Source organism: Lotus japonicus, chromosome 4 (assembly GCF_012489685.1).
Source record: "Lotus japonicus ecotype B-129 chromosome 4, LjGifu_v1.2".
Classification (NCBI taxonomy): domain Eukaryota; kingdom Viridiplantae; phylum Streptophyta; class Magnoliopsida; order Fabales; family Fabaceae; genus Lotus; species Lotus japonicus.
This window is the reverse complement of record NC_080044.1, coordinates 17,702,112-17,722,172: the sequence shown is the minus strand read 5'-3', so window position 1 is coordinate 17,722,172 and position 20,061 is coordinate 17,702,112. Positions and strand designations below refer to the sequence as shown.

General features: G+C 36.0%; 2 protein-coding genes and 1 long non-coding RNA gene across 3 annotated transcripts; 2 read left to right on the top strand and 1 right to left on the bottom strand.

Moving 5' to 3' along the window:
* Nucleotides 1-8,556: 8,556 nt before the first annotated feature.
* On the bottom strand, nt 8,557-10,671 carry LOC130712393 (protein FAR1-RELATED SEQUENCE 5-like). Its single transcript, XM_057562229.1, has one exon. The coding sequence runs from the start codon at nt 10,669-10,671 to the stop codon at nt 8,557-8,559; it is 2,115 nt and encodes a 704-aa protein (XP_057418212.1).
* Nucleotides 10,672-11,405: 734 nt separating this feature from the next.
* Nucleotides 11,406-14,745, top strand: LOC130715051 (uncharacterized). Its single transcript, XM_057565044.1, has 4 exons — nt 11,406-11,910; nt 12,490-12,672; nt 12,906-13,144; nt 14,295-14,745. Exons 1-4 carry the CDS (start codon nt 11,620-11,622, stop codon nt 14,542-14,544), a joined length of 963 nt encoding a protein of 320 aa, XP_057421027.1. The 5' UTR covers nt 11,406-11,619; the 3' UTR covers nt 14,545-14,745.
* A 507-nt stretch (nt 14,746-15,252) lies between these two features.
* Nucleotides 15,253-16,307, top strand: LOC130714910 (uncharacterized). Its single transcript, XR_009011480.1, has 3 exons — nt 15,253-15,507; nt 15,599-15,692; nt 16,017-16,307. It is a non-coding gene; the product is annotated as an uncharacterized LOC130714910 (long non-coding RNA).
* Nucleotides 16,308-20,061: the final 3,754 nt, after the last annotated feature.

The following is a 20,061-nucleotide window of genomic DNA, read 5'->3' as shown; positions in this document are numbered from 1 at the left end:
CCCTTCAGCATATGGTACATTATGAAAACGTCCTTGTCATATACGTAGTCATGGAAGTTGAGCCTCGGGCAGTAGACATTTTTGATCAAGACATGAATCACTTTTGCAGCCTGTGTCAGATTGGTTGCCTTTGTGGCTTCAGAGGTAGAGAGGTTACCATCTTCAAAAACAGTGCTTCTGATATCATCATCATCAGACTCAAACCTCCACCCTCTTTTGTATTGTACTCCTTGACTTGAAACCCCTATCACTTCTGAGATTGTCTTCATGTTGTAGTTAAGGGCATAGTCAAAAAACTCCCCTAACAGTCCATCATGTTCAGTCAATTTTGCGGTCCCCCAAAATTCCTGTACAAGTTTTGGGTAAATATGGCCAAAGGCAGCAGTGTTGATTGCATCCAGTGATGAAAGTATGATCAAATCAGTAGCAGGAACTTTCCAAAGAGACAAGTCCTCTGGATCATAGCACATGTGTGGACAGATATCTCTTGGAGGCATCTTGTGAAATATGGCAGTAACAATTTCTGCAAACAAATCATAATGTAGACAATGTATACATCAGAAAGCAAAATCGGGTTTGAACAAAAGGGGTTTGTTTGTTCAGTTTAACAATAAACTTAAAGTATGTCACAAAAAAAAAGTATGTTTGAAATAATTTAAGGGAATAGCATCAGCAATCATGCACTAAACAAAAAAGGCAATATCTATGCTACAACAAGAAACACGCATCTTAGAAAGAAACAGATTGCATGTTGAATTCGAAGATGATACAGAATTCAAATAATGCATGTTTGAACACTCAGTTATTAAAAGTTAAAAATTGCACCTTTAAAGTTAATAGAATATGTGAGGGAACATACACCACTACATCACTATATATAGGCCAAAACGGGGGAAGTTACCAAACGGTTTGCAACCAAGTTACGGTGTGTGTGTGTGTGCGCCACATCATTCCATAAAAATAAACTGCAACTTGATTCAAGTAACTGCATGCAATGAGTGTCAAAGGCAGTTGAGAGCAACATTGCAAATAGGCCATTTCAAAAAAAAACATTGTAAATAGGCAAATAAGTATCAAAGCCGAAAATAGAGGATGAGCAAAGCTAAAACAAAGGCACAATATGGTTACTTAGTGATGAAATCAGATAAACCAAAAATCAAATCAAGCATATGCAGGAAAATTTGGGGAAAAATTGAACCTGAAAACCTAATTAAAAAATAAATAAGCCAAAACAAGAGTCAAAACAGGAACAAGAGTGCTTGATGGTTGGATGAGAAATTCGTGAGAAAAAAATGCAGAAACCCTAACAAATGTGAAAAGGGGCTAACCTCAATTTCGTAATCACTGCCTTTGAAATCCTGATGGTTGGATGAGGAAAGAGTGAAAAACCCAGAAAAATGATCTCTGAGGTATTTATATGGCGTTTTCAATTCCTCACAATGGCCAGTAGAGTTTTAGGCGTGTGTGTGGATTCAATCTGCAGCCTTTGAATACTGTGCAAAATTCTTCTTTCCCAATGCCGGAATCATTGTGTCTGACCCTAACATTTATTAAAAGTGGGACTAGTTGGGTCATGATTTGTAGTAGGAAAACGCTGATAAACTAGGGAAGGAAGAAACTATCTTCTGGCGCGTAATGGAGATGGTAGAGAATTTGTGTTTAACAGCTAGTAAGACCATTTACTCAGATATATTTATTTTCAATTCAATTACTAGTCAAACAATTGTCTTGGTTAAGTGGCCAAATTTTTATAAAATTTATAACATGTTAAGGGTTCAACTCCTTCTTAGGACCTTATATATATATATATATATATATATATATATATATATATATATATATATTGCAAATTCAATTCTTTTTAGAATGACGCCTTTAAACTATTTTCATGGTTCCAAGTTATTCAAAAAAAAAAAGTTATTCAAATCGCTTACTCACCCTCGGGCATGGCTCACACAACGATATAGTACGAGTCATGCGTATCACATATTAGGGTTAGCGTTATGGTTCATTGGCCTATCACCATTAGTCCCACCGAACGACGAAGCAATGCTTCTTAGGTTATGTTAGATGCTGTAGAGTTCCCGCGATATAGTGGCTCACACCAAGCTATCCAAATCGCTTGCTCACCCTCGTGCATGGCTCACACAACGATATAGTACGAGTCATGCGTATCACATCTTAGGGTTAGCGTTATGGTTCATTGGCCTATCACCATTAGTCCCACCGAACGACGAATCAATGCTTCTTAGGTTATGTTAGATGATGTAGAGTTCCCGCGATATAGTGGCTCACACCAAGCTATCCAAATCGCTTGCTCGCCCTCGTGCATGGCTCACACAACGATACAGTACGAGTCATGCATATCACATATTAGGGTTAGCGTTACGGTTCATTGGCCTAAGACCATTAGTCCCACCGAACGACGAATCAATGCTTCTTAGGTTATGTTAGATGCTGTAGTGTTCCCGCGATATAGTGGCTCACACCAAGCTATCCAAATCGCTTGCTCACCTTCGTGCATGGCTCACACAACGATATAGTACGAGTCATGCGTATCACATATTAGGGTTAGCGTTACGGTTCATTGGCCAAAGACCATTAGTCCCACCGAACGACGAATCAATGCTTCTTAGGTTATGTTAGATGCTGTAGTGTTCCCGCGATATAGTGGCTCACACCAAGCTATCCAAATCGCTTGCTCACCCTCGTGCATGGCTCACACAACGATATAGTACGAGTCATGCGTATCACATATTAGGGTTAGCGTTACGGTTCATTGGCCTAAGACCATTAGTCCCACTGAACGACGAATCAATGCTTCTTAGGTTATGTTAGATGCTCTAGGGTTCAAGCCACACCAATTTATTCATGAGCGTAACACCATGATTAAGGTTAATTAATCTATGACAAAAAAAAAGATATTTATCGCCAAAAATAAAATATATTATTTTTTTAGATAACTAAATTTAAAAATGTTAACATATTAGTAAAAATAAAAAAAACTGTCCAAGTTAAGATTTGAACCTTGGACCTATGGTTAAATAAGTGTAGCATTAACCACTTTGACAATGATTGTTTTTAGTAATCTGGTCAACTCAATACTTATATGTCCCATATATTAAAACAGAACTTATAAAAAACCAAGAAAACAACTTTTCGTCTTTCCCACTGGTCTGTTACGATCATTTAATGATTAGGTTAAATTTCTTTCTTTGACACATACTATTTATAGAATAAAAACCATATAAATTCATAACGTCTCCCTAGTCCCAGTGGTTCGCACACTATCTATTCAACCTTGTTTGGTAGGGTTCGATCCCACCCAACCTTTTTTATTTTTTAACATTTTCGTATTATTTTGCTCCATCTCTTTAAATATTTACTTTGGGATTTTGTTTACATCTAATTATTTATCATTAAACTTCAAGTATAACAATTTTAAATAGAATCTTTAAATATTTTTATTGGGATTTTATTTACATCTATTTATTTATCATTAGTATTTAAGTATAACAATTCTAAATACTAATTTTGAGATTTTATATACATCTATTTATTTATAATTGTCATTTAAGTATAACAATTTTAAATATAACCCAATTTATTTATCATTACTCTTTAAGTATATACTCTGTAACTCTGTTGCCCAAGTTCCGCCACTTGATGCATTAGGGTTCCTGTGCTAGAGTGTATTAGACATTTAGACTATATAGTACGAGTATAGTACGAGTCATGCGTATCACATATTAGGGTTAGCGTTATGGTTCATTGGCCTATCACCATTAGTCCCACCGAACGACGAATCAATGCTTCTTAGGTTATGTTAGATGCTGTAGAGTTCCCGCGATATAGTGGCTCACACCAAGCTATTCAAATCGCTTGCTCACCCTCGTGCATGGCTCACACAACGATATAGTACGAGTCATGCGTATCACATATTAGGGTTAGCGTTACGGTTCATTGGCCTAAGACCATTAGTAACTGTTACAAGAATCAATGCTTCTTAGGTTATGTTAGATGCTGTAGGGTTCCCACGATATAGTGGCTCACACCAAGCTATCCAAATCGCTTGCTCACCCTCGTGCATGGCTCACACAACGATATAGTACGAGTCATGCGTATCACATATTTAGGGTTAGCATTATGGTTCATTGGCCTAAGACCATTAGTCCCACCGAACGACGAATCAATGCTTCTTAGGTTATGTTAGATGCTCTAGGGTTCCAGCCACACCAATTTATTCATGAGCGTAACACCATGATTAAGGTTAATTAATCTATGACAAAAAAAAAGAGATTTTTCGCCAAAAATAAAATATATTATTTTTTAAAAATGTTAACATATTAGTAAAAATAAAAAACTGTCCAAGTTTAGATTTGAACCTTGGACCAATTGCTAAATAGGAGTAGTATTAACCACTTAGACAGTGATTGTTTTTTGTTTTGTATGAGACTCAAAATTTATATATTCAGTAAAAAAGAATTAACTCATAAAAACACAAAGAAACTTTTTCACCAACTTTTTATATTTCCCATATGATCGGTTACGATCATTCAATGCTTATTCGATTATCAACAAAAAGGAACCATCAAAACCCACTCATAGGAGAAATCGAGAGGGTAGACATTCATGCTAGCAGTGGACGGCGATTTTAGGGTTTTTTTGCACGGACATGTGAGACGCTTGCAGACACTCATCTCTGGTAAGATTATTTCAATTTTACAGAATTTTCACTCCATTTTGATACTTGATATTCATGATTTCCTTTTGATATTCATGAAACTTGGGTCACCGATTTAGTTGTGCATGGAAAACATTGAGTTCACAAGTTTTTGTCTGATTGAATCGCTTTCCGTTTCCCCTTCCCCCCTGATGTTCATGCATGCTCTATTTCTAATGGGTATTGATTTCTTTATGAAACTTGTCATTACGAATTTTCCACCCTTCTTCGGTATGATAGTGACCTTTGCCTGCAGTACAAAAGAACTAATTATGTTCTATGTTATATGCCATAGTCCATCACAAATTTTTCATCTTTGTTCAGACTGACAGCGACCTTTGACCATCTGATTATGTCTTTATGGTATATGCCATATTCATGTTCAAAGTTTCCACCTTTTTCAATACTGATAGTCTCTTTTCCGTTTTTTACCAAACATTTATTTATGACAAATTTTTACTTAAATTACATAGTTCCAATTGTAACTCATTTCCTGTCAAATTTAATACTTTGCCTTTTTCACTTACTGTCAGATTGAATATTTTGCCATTCTCCCTTTCCCCTGATTTTTCATGCATGTTATACATCTAATATATTTATTTATTATGTACTCTTATCTTACTTTCCCTCTTTATTGTGATGAAAATCATATTGAATAATCTCTGTCCAATAGAATACTTTGTGTGTGTTTGTCCTTTACCCTGATTTTCATGCATGTGCTACTTTTAAACGATTTATTATGTGCTCTTTTCTTACTTTTCCTCTTCATTGTGGTGAAAATCATATGATTTACTTCATGTTTTTTTGTGCAAACATGTTTATAGAAGCAACTACTGTGTTCTACCATGGCACCCAGTCAAAAAAGGATCCCCGAGCACGATTTCGTTGCATGTCATGAACTAGCTATGGTAATTTTCTGCATTCTAATTAGATACTATCTGATCATACACATACATGTATATTTTAGTCTGATGATTTCTTATTTGGATTTCCTCTTTGTAGACTCACATAGAAGTCCCTGAGACATTGGTCAAGATGGGCAATTATCGGGTGGACTGCACTTGGTATCTGACTGATCCTCTAGGTGTAACACACAAAGTTAGGTATGAAAGATTGCATGGAAAAGGGTACTTGACAACAGGATGGTCACGACTACGCGATGTCTTTTGTTTCACTGGTGTGTGCTGGTTCCTCTTCAAATGTGTGGGCAGGTCAAGATTTAAGATTGTTATTTTCAATGCTAAGCATAAGCAAATCAAATATCATGGCTGGCCCGTCAAGACAGAGGAAGATGATGTTAATAAGCTTCGTGAATACCTGTCTGTTCCACCAACTACAGTAACACCCCCTTTCAAGCGTATTCCCAACTCCACCTTTGTGCTATTTAACCATGAATCTGATAATCCCTCCTTCACTGTTACCCTCAAAGACCATCATGCCAAAGGAAGCCAACTGGTAACTTGCTGTTCTCTCTATATTTCTTTTCATCAGCATTTTTAATTCTTGTACCATGTAAGCAAGCATATAACCCATGTTTTATGCAATTTCTTAGGACCTACCCGTGAAAATTGGGAAGCACTTAAAGAAGTTTGGATCTGATCTAGTGTTTCTGAAAGGTCCATATGAGGGTCCAAATGATAAACTGGTGGAATGCAAACTCATTCATGGCCAGGCGAAGAGCAAGTTTGGTAGTGGCTGGAGGGAATTCGTTAGAAAGTATCAGCTTGCATAAGGGGATGTCTGTGCTTTCAAGTTTGATTACATGAATCAGAGAAATGTGGACATCATGATTGCCTTTGCTGATTAGGGTGGAGTGGAGATGGAAACTGGACTGGCTGTGTTTTTTTTTTTGCTGAAATTTATAATTTGAACCTATGCTATGTTGTTTGGTAACCGTACTTTTATGTTCACCGACATGTTCGGTGACTGTTTGGAACAATTTCGGTAGCTTTTGCTGATAATCTTGGTTACTGTCCTTAATTATTAGCGATAATTTTACGTTTTACTAGTATAATTTGTCATGATTGAAGTTGATTTATACTGATGAAATGTGCTAACCGGACCAAAATGAAAACCTTTGGGGACTATAAAAGGATCTAAAACGCAGTTTATATTGATCAATGGGCTAACAGACCAAAAATAAAAACTTCATTGCTGGTCTTCACAACAAAAGGCCAAATAAAAAAAGTTTTGGGTTCAGCCAATTCTTAATGTGAACAAAGGCAGCTTTAATGCAATCAGTGATCAGCTTTTTTTTTTTGGTTGTTGTAATCTTATTGTTTGATCATTTTATTTTGAACCTCACTTGTAACAGGCTCCTGGTTTTTGGGCTTGACCCTTTTGTGAGATGAACAACACTCTTTGACCCAAAAAAAAAAATGCAATGAAAAAAGTGCTTCACATATTGTAAATTTAATAATTTTTTTTTCCACACAAATACATGTTAACGCTACATCAAGTTACACTAATAACTGTTACAATCCAAAACCATACTTTGTTCCAATATCAAAATCAAACTGACTTAAAATGAAGGTGCCTAAAATGAAATGCTTTCAATTATTTCCTAAATTTGAATTTCTATTGTGTCTCCTATCGACTGCCGCCAACGTCGATGAGAATGTCGGGAGTAAGCCAGAAGGTCCAGCTTGAAAAAGCGTTTGCATCTGAACTCCTTGGTAAGGAACCTGGACGTTTTGGTGCTGTGGAAACACCTGAACTCCATCTGTCATATTCACGGCATAAGTAGGTTGCAAAAATGGAAGTCCAGCTGAAGCACGAACAACAGGATAGTGGACTTGTTGTACAATAGGCTCCATGTTATAAACCTGTACCTACCCAGATTATGTCCACGAGAAAACAATTTAATGGGGAACTTGAGTAAACACCACTGAAGGGAAAATAAATAAATTATACAAGCATTCTAATTACCTGATTCACAGATGCTTGGGTCAAAGGTATTTCCTGTGGATGCTGGGGCAACAAAGTAACTCTGTTGTTATCCACATCACCGCGACCTGCATTATTCGGTGAACTCTGAGTCTGCACAGGTTATGACCAGGAATCAGAGACTCACACATTGATGCATTTAAGTAAACTAAAAAATAAGAAGATAATGAAAAATACTCACCAATTCATTCCCAGATACTTGGCTTGAATGTATCATGACTGGGACTTCTCGCTGCTGAGACTTACGCTTATTTTGTTTTCTCGACCCCGTGTTCTGATTTGAACGCAAATTCTGCACAGATTGTAAGCACCAATCACTCTAAAAAGAAAACTTGAGCACAATGCAAGAAAATTTAAGATGAATGACAAGCATTTCATTTACAGATACTTGGGTGGATGACGACACATTTCCGTGCTCCCGCTGCTGAGATTTAAGTTTACTTGCCACCGAAGCCCCATTATTTTGCCGATCTAAGCTGCCAACGTTGACCTGTAAATCATTTCAATTTAAGCAACTATCTATCCAAAATGCACATGCAACATGATAATGCTAAGCACAAGCAATAAATATGGTGAATATCACAATCACCTCGTCGTGTGTGCTGTCCTCATTTCCTTCAGTTGCAGATTCACCTCCTTCAGTATTAGGGACTTGATCAGAATAAAGCAAAGCCGGACACGTACGAATCGTGTGTCCAGTACCCCTGCAATTTGAGCACTGCCTTCTCTTGGTGCCAGTTTTATTCTTCTTGGGGGCACCTCTAGCCGGTACAACAGTTGGATCACCCACATCAAAGGCTGCACTGTTTGATGTACAACCTGGTTTGCGACTCTTCTGAACATCCCTCAACAGCTTATAAATGCCTTCCATTACACTTGCATATTCATCATCCTTTTCGCATGCCATTTCTGCGAGATAGTTGCATGCGGCAGACATAGCTCCTTTTCAAATTCTGTGATTGAATGCTAGGCTCTGTAATTGAATACACATGAGCAGACTTGGCTGATTTCAACCACCTCTTAGAAACTAGATTGGTTGGAAATTCATCAATATACTCACTTCTCATCCCAGCTATTATGTGAGAACAAGGAATGCCAAAATACTCATAATAACCACAATCACAGACAAACTTTTTCTGGTTCTTCTCATAAACCACAATATATTCTTTTCTGCGATTACTAATTTTTCTCATTTTCATCATCACAATATTGGACACCTCCTCACGCTCCACATTTATCCCCAGAGCATCTTCAATTTGACTCTTAACTTCCCAGAACATATCCCTGGTTAATATTTTTGCAGCTCCATACTCAATGCCACTAAGTGCAGTTGTGATAACAGGCTCACCATAAGAAGACTTAAAATCAGAAACCAACTCATTGTGCCGGTATTTCTTCAAAGCCCGCTCAAAATTGAAAAGAAAATCCAACAAAGAACACTTACAATGCAGATAATTCTTTATGAATGAGTTAATTCCTTCACATAAAGACGTTGTACGAATACCAGCAAAAAATTTGTCTTGCATGAAGGTGCTTGCCCAAGAAGCTCTTGTCTCATACATCATCTCAATCCATTCGTTGTTGGTTAGACCATGTTTCTCAATCAGTTTATCCCACTTCTCTCCAAACCTGTCAGGGTTCAAGTTAGCATACACAAATAACTTGAATTCATCTGCAAAATCAGTATTTCTAGTCTTTTTTAAAGCATTCTGGTGAATGTGCCATGCACATTGACGATGCGTGGTATTCGGCCACACAACTCTAATAGCTTCCTTCATTGCTTTATCTCCATCTGTAATCGCCACCTTAGGATGTCTGTTAAACATTGCTTCAGTCAAGGTTTCCAAAACCCATTTGTAAGTCTCCGTTTTCTCATCATGAACAAGTGCAGCAGCAAAGATAGTTGTTTGCTTGTGGTGGTTGTATCCACAAAAAATCACCAAAGGCCTATTATACTTGTTCCTCTTGTATGTGCTATCAAAGGCAACCACATCACCAAACACATTATAATCAAGTCTACTAGTGCCATCACACCAGAGCAAGTTAAGGAGATTACCTTCTTCTGATTTGTTGTACTTGAAGAAAAATAGTGGGTCACTGTCACGTTTTCCTTGTAAATAGGATAGCGCCGCAACTGCATCACCATCTTTGATTCTCTTCCTTTTTTCCTTGTCTAGGTGGTTGGACAAGTCCTTGCTGGTAAAGCCTACAGTCTCAGCCCCCCCTTTTTGGCCCATTATCACCTCCATAATATTGCGGGTCCTCACACCAACTAGGTTCATACCATCTGCTTGAGCTTTGTCCCCTTCGCTCAACTGCCGGAATTTTGGAATCAAATGAACATGCTTAAATGGTGTTAATGGGTGATTGTGCTCATCGCAAAAAAAAACAACTTTCCACCTTTTACTGCTAGAAACATAACGAAATCGAATTCTAGCAAGGCAACAGACTCTAGTAATAGGCTTAGGTTGTTTTGTTCTACCACCATTATGCATATGCTTCTGATGCCTTTGACCAGCCCTATTGCACACTATCTGACGTGAGATAATATTACCATCAGAATCCTTGTAAACATCATCTTTTCTTGGAGAGAATCCACGGAAACGAGCATATTTGGAATAGAATTCACATGCTTCCTCCTCAGAACAAAAATCCAACTCTCTAATGTCGTTTGCAGACAATTCAGTAATCCTTTTCATGACTTTAACATCTATATCAGAGTCCTTTTGACTGTCCTGTACAGTCTCAATCATCTCATCGACATCCACAAAATTTCCACCTTCATTATCCCCTACATTCACATCAATCAGATTCTCACCCTCCTTCAAACCATTTTCATCCTCCTTCAAACAATTTTCATCCTCCTTCAAACAATTTTCATCCTCATTCCCATCGTTCTCAGGATCGTTGACAGGGTTAGAATTCAGACTTTCATCCTCATCGATGATACAAAGGTCGTCATCAAACGGATTAAGCCAATTATCTTCTTCAGAATCATTCATTTTCCCAACTCTGAAATAAAAACAGAACCAATGATTCATCACAATGCTACCTAACCGACGAAATTACTGACGAAAAATAAAATATTAATAAAACCATATTTAGGATAAAAATTATTAAAAATCATACCAGTTCAATTAGTCGCAAATATCCACAGACAACTTCGATCCCTGCTCAATAGATCCAATCACCCGTTTCAAAATCTAACAGCGACACATCAGTGAACGCACAATCGGAGAAGCATCCACCTGTGAATCCCTCGAAATCACACAACCCAAAGCCTAACCAATGACGACAGTTCAAATCGATCAAATGAAATCAGGAAATCAAGCTAGGTGACTTCAGAAACAAACCCTATCTCATAAACCCTAAACACTAATCTAAGCTTTCATAAACCCAGTATGTAAATTTCCTTCAAGATTTTTTAAACTCAGCTTTTGTTTTCTTTTACCTTAGCCAAGGGACCAACTTAAAAATAAATGAAGTTAGGGGGTAGAATCATGATTTACGAAAGGCTATTGCTATTATCCAGGATTTAAATAAATCAAAACAAATGAAATAATGTGATTGGCCAGTCAAATTCCTGTACGCTACCCATAAAAAAGTTGCGGGCACCACAGAAAACGCCTTTTTTTCATATCAAATCATCCATTATATTTCTTATTACTCTATTTTTTTAATTAAGAAGTCTAGAACAATATATAAAATTCATCTCAGTTTTTGGTCAAAGCGTGAAGTGGAAGCTCCAAACACCAACACGATGATATGCTTCAGGTTCCAAGTCAAAATTGTTCTCTGACCTCAGCTTCAACATTTACTAACACAAATGCATTATTATAGCTTGTGTGTGTGTCATCATCTCTGTCCTTCTTAAACAACCACCTGTTGGTCCTTGCTAGCTCCAGAATATTGATTGAGATTTGGATTTTGGAACAATCAGACCAGTGAGCATGATGATGAGTGAATTAGTGAATCACCAAAGAATCAAAACCAACGGGATATGGATACATGTAGCAGAGCAAGGAACAGGACCACTAGTTCTACTGCTTCATGGCTTCCCAGAAATATGGTACTCATGGCGCCACCAGCTCAACTACTTAGCCCAAAATGGTTATCATGCGGTTGCTCCTGATCTCAGAGGCTACGGTGATTCTGATTCTCCTCTTGACCCCAATTCCTACACTGTTCAGCACATAGTAGGTGATCTTATTGGTCTTCTTGATCATTTTGGTGAACAACAGGTATCACACACAAATTCTCTATTGCTTGCCAAAGTCAAAGAATTTTGTGGTGTTTTCCCTTTTCATGTCTTTGTTAGTTTGTTTCTTTCCTTCTCTTTATTTAACTAATCTTTGGAAATCATTCTCCTAACATATTTGGAAATCATTTTACAATTTTGTAAAATAATCCATTTTGAGGATTAAATTATTTTAGTAGCTTCTTGGTGGCATAATTGGTTTTGATAAAAAATAAGTTCAGCCGAACATATAATTCAATGGACTGTGTAGTCATGGAAGAAATTTGAGTTTAATTGAAACTTTTATGAAACTATTTGAAATAGCTTATGTAAATAGTTATGACCTATTAATAAGTGATTCAGGTTAGCTTAATTATAAATAAACACTTATATTTACTTATTTTGAGCTTATTTCAATAATAAGCTTATGAGAAGTGCTTATTGCTATAAGCATTTACGCAATAAGTACTTATTGCCATAAGCCCTTAACTAAACTGATTACTCAAGCGCACCCTTATTTTAAGGAAAAATAAACTTATTCAAACATGTTAATAATTTTCTTTTTTGAACAAAATGAATACAGGCATTTGTGGTTGGTTCTGACTTGGGAGCAAACATTGGATGGAACCTATGTCTGTTTAGACCTGACAGGGTGAAGGGGTTTGTTGCTTTAGGTGTTCCTTACTTGCCAAGATCTCCAACTGCTAAAACGGTTGAAACAATCAGGGAAATATATGGAGATGAGAGTCATGTCTGCCAGTTTCAGGTACCCTTTTAACAGCTTCTGTATTTCAAGTTGGGAAATTTTCCTAAAATTGATTCCGAAGCCAGAGTCAATTCTTAGAATAAGATGACTTTAGAATTTCATAATTGATTCTAATGAAAAAGAAGATGATCTGAACATGCTATTAAGTATTAACTTTAAATTAAATGGGTTGATTAATTGATAAGGTTCCATAAACATAAGCACTGATTTATAGTGTGTTTGTGTTTGTGCAGGAAGCTGGTCGTGCAGAGAGAGCTTTTGCAAGATATGATTGCTTGACAGTGATGAAGAAGTTTTTGCTGATAACAACAGATTTTCTAGTAGCTCCTCCTGGCGTGGAGATCATTGATTTCTTACCGACGCCTTCGGTTTTGCCATCATGGATCACTGAGGAGGAACTCATGGTGTTTGCAGACAAATTTCAGGAGTCTGGTTTCACTGGTCCACTCAATCACTACCGGGCAATGGACCTGTGAGTATCATTTTCACTACCTATTTGCTCTGTTTCCTCTGTTTAGTTTTTTAGAACAATCCAATTACTCAACAAGTCAAAAATGGCAACTTCTAATTTTCTCAACTACGGTCAAACTTATAAAACATGTACTAATTTTTTTTTTCTGACACAGATGTTAACACATTCTAAAATGTCTAGGAATTTTTAATCTGATTCAAGCCTTGCTAAACAATCTTTTTTCCATCTTTTACTAAGACCAATTGTGTTCCTAAACATTAGCTCAAGCGATAAGAGTTAGGGGACATAAGAGTTGGGTGGGATAAAGGGTGAAGGGTCCAGGGTTCGAACCATGAGGATGAACTAATTTACAAACATTTCTAACAACTAACATTTGCCTATAAAAAAAACTAAGTCCAATTGTCCAAGTTTGGTGGTTTCTTTAATATAATTAAGGTTTTTTTATAGGCTTTAATATAATTAAGGTGATCAATAAATGTGTCATGTTTTTTTTCTTATCTTTAACCTGGGTATCCCCATCTTCTTTTGAGGGTAAGAATAGTATCATTTGGAAAACTATGACAACCTCTCCTAAAAGATGATCTTCCTCTGGGTTGAACTCGTATTATTATTCTTTGGAGGTCTAACTTGGCTACCACCGGTAAATGTTCATGTTTTAGAGTTCAATTGAACTGTTAAAATCTTGTCAAGGTTTTTTTGGTACAATGAAAATCTTGTTAAGGTCCATTTGCAATGATTTATCATTTCAGCAAATGAAATCCTAATTAGTCATTTATTGCAATAAAGTGGAAAAGATTTTTTATTTTTATTTTTGCAAGATAGGAACCTTTGTGCTCATGACAAAGAGAGGGGACAATTACAATTATTAAACTTGGCTAGGTTTGACATAAATAATAACTTTGCACGTATTAACTTGTGATTTGAGAATCAAATTTAACATCCGTAGTAAGGGTTGATTTAACTTCACTAGTGATCTTGGTTTGATGGTTTCTATGTTCAGAAGATGAAGTCGTGTAACATACTTGAAAAAAAAACATTCATTGTATATAGTGGTCATATATATCTGACCCAATTAGTGATATCTCATAGTGTTTTTTTTTTCTGAATGAACTAATCTTTACTCAATTACATACATGCCCAATGGTAACAGAAATTGGGAGCTTCTTGCACCGTGGCAAGGATCAAAGATAATAGTTCCAACGAAGTACATAGCCGGAGACAAAGACATTGGCTTTGAAAAGGGTGGTATGAAGGATTTTGTGGAAAGTGATGTTTTTAAGAGTATTGTTCCCAACCTTGAAACAGTTATACTAGATGGACACCATTTTATACATCAAGAGAAAGCCCAACAAGTTTCAGATGAAATCATTTGCTTCATCAGGAAATTATCTCTGGATTAAAAATATTTAATGGTCTCACTTTCAGACCTTATATCTCTTTTTTTTACAGTGACCTTATAGCCTTGATAGTCTGTTAGTAATTTGCAAGAGGAGAGTTGTTTGTGCCGACACATCAACTCATTCATTTGTCTTACTTTTACCAGTTGTGTTACTTGTGTACTATGTGTCAGTTCTATATTCGACCTATTATTTTCACTTTAATTTCTGTCATTTATATTTCAAAATCAATATCAATATCTATCAATCTATATCTATATAATATACTGAAGGAAAGTTTTTCTCTAGAAGGTTTTGTCACGTGTCACCCTCATATCATCCCAATAAAAAATATATAAATTTTGTTATTCAATATTAAATCTGCAAGATTTTGTTTTTTTCTTAACTTTGAATACATATAGATATTAAATCTGAAACCCCCATATCATCCCAATAAAAAATATACAAATTTTGTTATTCAATATTAAATCTGCAAGATTTTGTTTTCTTTCTTAACTTTGAATGCATATTCAATATTAAATCTGCAAGATTTTGTTTTTTTCTTAACTTTGAATACATATTCAATATTAAATCTGAAACCCCCATATCATCCCAATAAAAAATATACAAATTTTGTTATTCAATATTAAATTTGCAAGATTTTGTTTTCTCTTAGCTTTGAATACATATTCAATATTAAATCTGCATTAAAAAAAAATATATCCACCCCATCCATCTGTAAATTATTTATTTTTTCTTAACTTTGAATATGTCCATCATATATAAAAAAGTGTAATATGTGAATGTTTTATTTATATTTTATTTGTAAAAACATATCCGTGCCAAAAATAAAATATTTCCTCTCTTTTTATCTTTACAAATACGTTAATCTCTCACAGTTTGTTTCTTCAACCTCCTTTATGTTGTCGGTTTGAAAGGCTCATCCCACTTCATCTTTGTTTTCTTCTGGTGCTATATATTGCATGAGTAAGTTTATCAAATGTTCTAATCCCTTCTTAACTCTTTTTTTTTTATTTAGACTAATGTTTTCTCAACTTATTTCAAAAATTGATGGCAGGAGAGTTTGAGGGATGTTTTGACGCTTTCAATGAAAGGTTTAATACATTGAGAGGCAAGGTTGGAAAGAATGCATTTGTTAGATGGATGGAGAGGTGAGTTTCTTTGCAGGAAAAAGGTTATGTGTTCTTTTTATATTTTACTTTCGCATTTCACATCCGAAATCTTCATCTTCCTATTTCACTATTATGAGTATTGTTGCTTTCTCTTTGTAAAATTTTGATCTTTTGTTGGTTTGTGTTGTTTTAGATGTTCATTAACACATAGAAAGTGCAACATGTTTTTCAATATTTTCACGGAATAACTATAACTGAATTATCTCTTTCTTAATTCATACTTCCTAGATTTTACTTTAATTTATATGAACAATGAAATTCATATTTACATTTTTTTTAATTGGGCGACTCTAACACTACCAGGCGAGCGGTCTTACTACCTAGCGTGTGACCCCGGTTACTTGGCGAACAAATCCTTATCACGTGAGCCATCTCACATTTGGCGAACTATTAATCATGACTCAATCACCCTATTCCATATATGAGTGGTCTCACACTATTTATATATTTCTTACGTCATGTTTGCGATTCATGTATTATTTATCTCATAATAGCGATATATGTTTTTACAGGCTTAGGTGATCCACCCACTTTTATGGGCGGATTATGTTTGTATGAGCAATTCTAAATCCATGTATCTAGGGTTAGACACCTCTGTACTTATTATATTATGAATGTTCATCTTGATAATAAAATAGATAGGTTTATAACTCTCTCCTTAAACGAGTCTTGGTTCATGAGTCATAAAAAAAATTCATATTTTTTATAGTTAGACTGTAAATTCTAATTTGTTTGTTAACTTAATTTTTTACATGAATGCCCATAACTAATGAATATTTATATTTAAAACATAATTATATTTTTATTTTTATTTACGCTTAAAATATAATAATTAATAAATATGAAAGCTATAAAAGGAAGGTTATAACTTAATGTAATTCGAATTGGAAAAAGATTCAAATTTGTTTTGGTGAAAAAAATATTCAAGTTTAAAACACAAGTATTCATTTATTTTTTCTGAACGTCACAAGTATTCATTAGTAAATTATAAAATATTTTAATTAAAACCAAAGATTCTCTATAATTCAAAATTTAAATTAATGGACTAAATCAATCATCATCAATATGATCGTAATTACTATATTTAACATGATATCCTATTTTAAAAGTTGATGAGATAGTTTTGGTCGTTGGCTTTAGGTGTTGTCTTTCGTTTTTGTTCGTTTCTTTCCGTTTCGTTGTATCGCCCATTTTCGAGAGGGATGGTTTCTCGAATTTGATTTATATATCATTTCTTTGCTCTAAAAAAAAAAAAAGTTGATGAGATAGAGACTTTCACATCATTTTCTCCTATACACATATTTTTTTCTCCACTTCTGCTTATTCGCATTTTAGCGAATGACAACACTCAACACATATTTATTTTCTTCTCTTGCCCATGAGATAATGTGTTTTATCTTCTAAACTAATCTTTTAAACATTTGTCTCCAAGGTCTATTATTTCTCCATATACAAATTTTTTCAATTCCAATACCATGAACGATTTCAAGATTAATGTGATCTATGTCTCATACAAACATCATAATCATTCACTTTAAAAATTCTATGTTTTTGAGTTTTTTGGTATTTATTAAATAATACTTAAAAATTATATGAAATGATTTAAATATACTATCAAACAAGTAGTCTTTTGTTGAAGGATGGGCGGAAGTCACCATGGGCATCACGCTCCTACTCGCGGATGATTGTGGAGGATTTTTTGGACCTTAGTTGAGTTTTTTCCTCCTGTAGTTTGGTTCATGTGAAATTGTTCGCCAACATGGTGGCAAATTGTATATCAAAGTTAACTTTATGTAATTATGTTCATGCATGGGTTGAGGAGGGTCCTCCGATTTATTTTCTGATTAAAGAAATCTTACTATACCCTAAAAAAATTTATTTCTAAAAAACATGTCAATTAGAAAGAAATATGGAAGGTCTTACGATTAAATGCATATTTAAACTCTTATATACTATTCATTTCAAAAAAATAAACTCTTATATACTATATTTTAAATAAAATTTAGAAAAATTAATCTAAAATGATATTGAAAAAACTTACGAAGAACATAAAAATTCTAATGTTTTTAACACTTTTAACAACAAATGTTACCTTTAAAAAAACAACAAATGTTATTATTAAAAAAATTATTAAAAATTTGAATTTGAAGTCCTATAATTATTTTCTTTGCCAAAAAGTAATCCTATACAATAAGCTCTACCTTATTTTAGAAATAGTCAAGTAACCTTGAATCTTGGGTTCTTTGGTATGCATAGCTGGCTTAGATCTATTTTGCAGGTGTCGTGTGGCTTGATAGGATCCCATCCGGTTGAACCTGTTGCGGTTTACGATTTCAAATGGGGACTCTCCTAGAGGTGTAGACGTTGACATTAGGGGTTGTTGATTTGGGTGTTAAAGCATGGTTGCATGCTTGTGGGTTTTTTAGTGGTGGAGGGTTTTGTTGTAGTTGCTGGATTTTTGGTCGGCTTTCTGTTGACTTCGTTACTTTACCCATGTTGAGAGGAGTTATTTCTCAACATTATATATATATATATATATATATATATATATATATATTATTTTCGAAAATAAACTTTATCTTAGAAAATCAAATTAAGAAAACAACTTACGGTGGCAAGAGCCCAACCGTTTAGGAGTGCTCTTCATTGTTGTACACCCTCCCCTGTACAACAAAAAGCCCACCAGAACAAACAAACCTAAAAGAGAAAACCCCCCACAAAACCCCAAGGAGAAAACAACCAAACAGTGAGGTCGAGCAACAACCGCAACCAGAAAGACCAACCCAACAAAGCTCAACGCGCTGAAATCTGGGCCGCAATCTGGTTTAGGGCAACGGTATCATAACAAGAGTACTCTGAGCCCAACCGTTTCCCCATCAGAAGAGCACTCCTTGCTCTAGTCAAAATGCCTCGAGGATCTTAAAACTCCGGTGGCAAGAGCATCAACTGACGGCCTTTAGAAGGGTCCTCTGCTTGCAGGCTAGAGGAAGGTGATCCCTTGTGAATGCTCACCTCTTTGACTTTGCTCTCATTCTTCCTGGGCTGACCTCGACGGCGAACATCCTTCCCTTCGGGGACTCTACCGACAATACCACCAGCTAACCGAGCTCTACGACCCAATTTCCTAGGGCGCCCGCGTCTCCTAGGCAGGAGCACTTCCTGCCCATGACTGGCCTCAACCTTATTAGAGTAATATAGTTACTGCTATATTAAGTGTTACTGTTAAGTGTCATTAGGTAAATGTTGACTGTGTTCTGTTCAGTTAATTGTGCCTAGCTGGCAGGTTTATTAGAGAGTTAGTTACATGCTTAGCTGTCAAAGCTTAGCTGTCAAGGTTAGTTAGAGTTAGCTTCCTCTGCAAGCTAACAAATCTTATAGTATAAATACTGTAATCCCTCATGTATTCATTAGCTTTTCAATCAATGAAATTCAGTTGAAGATTTTCAACATGGTATCAAGAGCTGAGTACGATCCTTGAAGATCTCTCTCTCTAGGTTTTCGTTTTTCTTCTTTCTTCTTCATCACCATAGCTGATGAAGATCATGCACAAGAAACTGCAGTTCCTGAAATTCCAGTTCCTGTTCCAATTGCGGTTCTTCAACCACAATTGAGCTCTTCTTCTCTGGTTCACAAGCTCGTTCTGAAGCTTGATGATTCCAATTTTATCTCATGGACGCAACATGTTGAAGGCATCGTTAGAACTCATCGACTGCAGAATTTTATTGTTCATCCAGATATTCCTCCTCGTTTTCTCAGTGAGGAGGATCGCGTGAATGCAGTAGAGAATCCTGCATATCAGGTATGGGATCAACAAGATTCTGCTTTGTTCACTTGGCTTCTCTCGTCTCTGTCTTCATCAGTGCTTCCAACCGTTGTCAACTGCACTCAGTCCTGGCAGATCTGGGAAGCTGTGCTTGATTTCTTTCAAGCACAATCGCTTTCACAATCGACGCAACTGCGATCAGAATTGAGATCCATAACCAAAGGATCGAAGACTGCTTCTGAGTTCCTCAAGCGAATCAAGGCCATCGTCAATGCTCTGATCTCGATCAGAGATCCTGTATCGTTTCGCGAGCACCTTGAAGCGATTTTTGATGGTCTTCCCGACGAGTATAGTCATCTCATGATTATCATCTACAGTCGCGAGTTCCCTTGCACGATCTCGCAAGCTGAAGCTATGGTTATCGCGCATGAAGCGCGTCTTGAGCGTTCTCGCACGCGTCAGTTGAGTGCGAATCCTCCGTCAGCGCTCCTTTCTCAAGCTGCGCCACCGGCGATGCAACCTGCACCGGCGTCGTCGTCTTCTTCATCAACGTCGTCACCGAAGACCTATGAGGCTAACTATGCT

Coding starts and splice junctions, on each gene's coding strand:
- LOC130712393 (XM_057562229.1), bottom strand. CDS start 10,671: ATGAATGATTCTGAAGAAGATAATTGGCTTAATCCGTTTGATGACGAC.
- LOC130715051 (XM_057565044.1), top strand. CDS start 11,620: ATGATGATGAGTGAATTAGTGAATCACCAAAGAATCAAAACCAACGGG. Junction 11,911..12,489: donor ATCATTTTGGTGAACAACAG/GTATCACACACA, acceptor AAATGAATACAG/GCATTTGTGGTTGGTTCTGA. Junction 13,145..14,294: donor CACTACCGGGCAATGGACCT/GTGAGTATCATT, acceptor CAATGGTAACAG/AAATTGGGAGCTTCTTGCAC.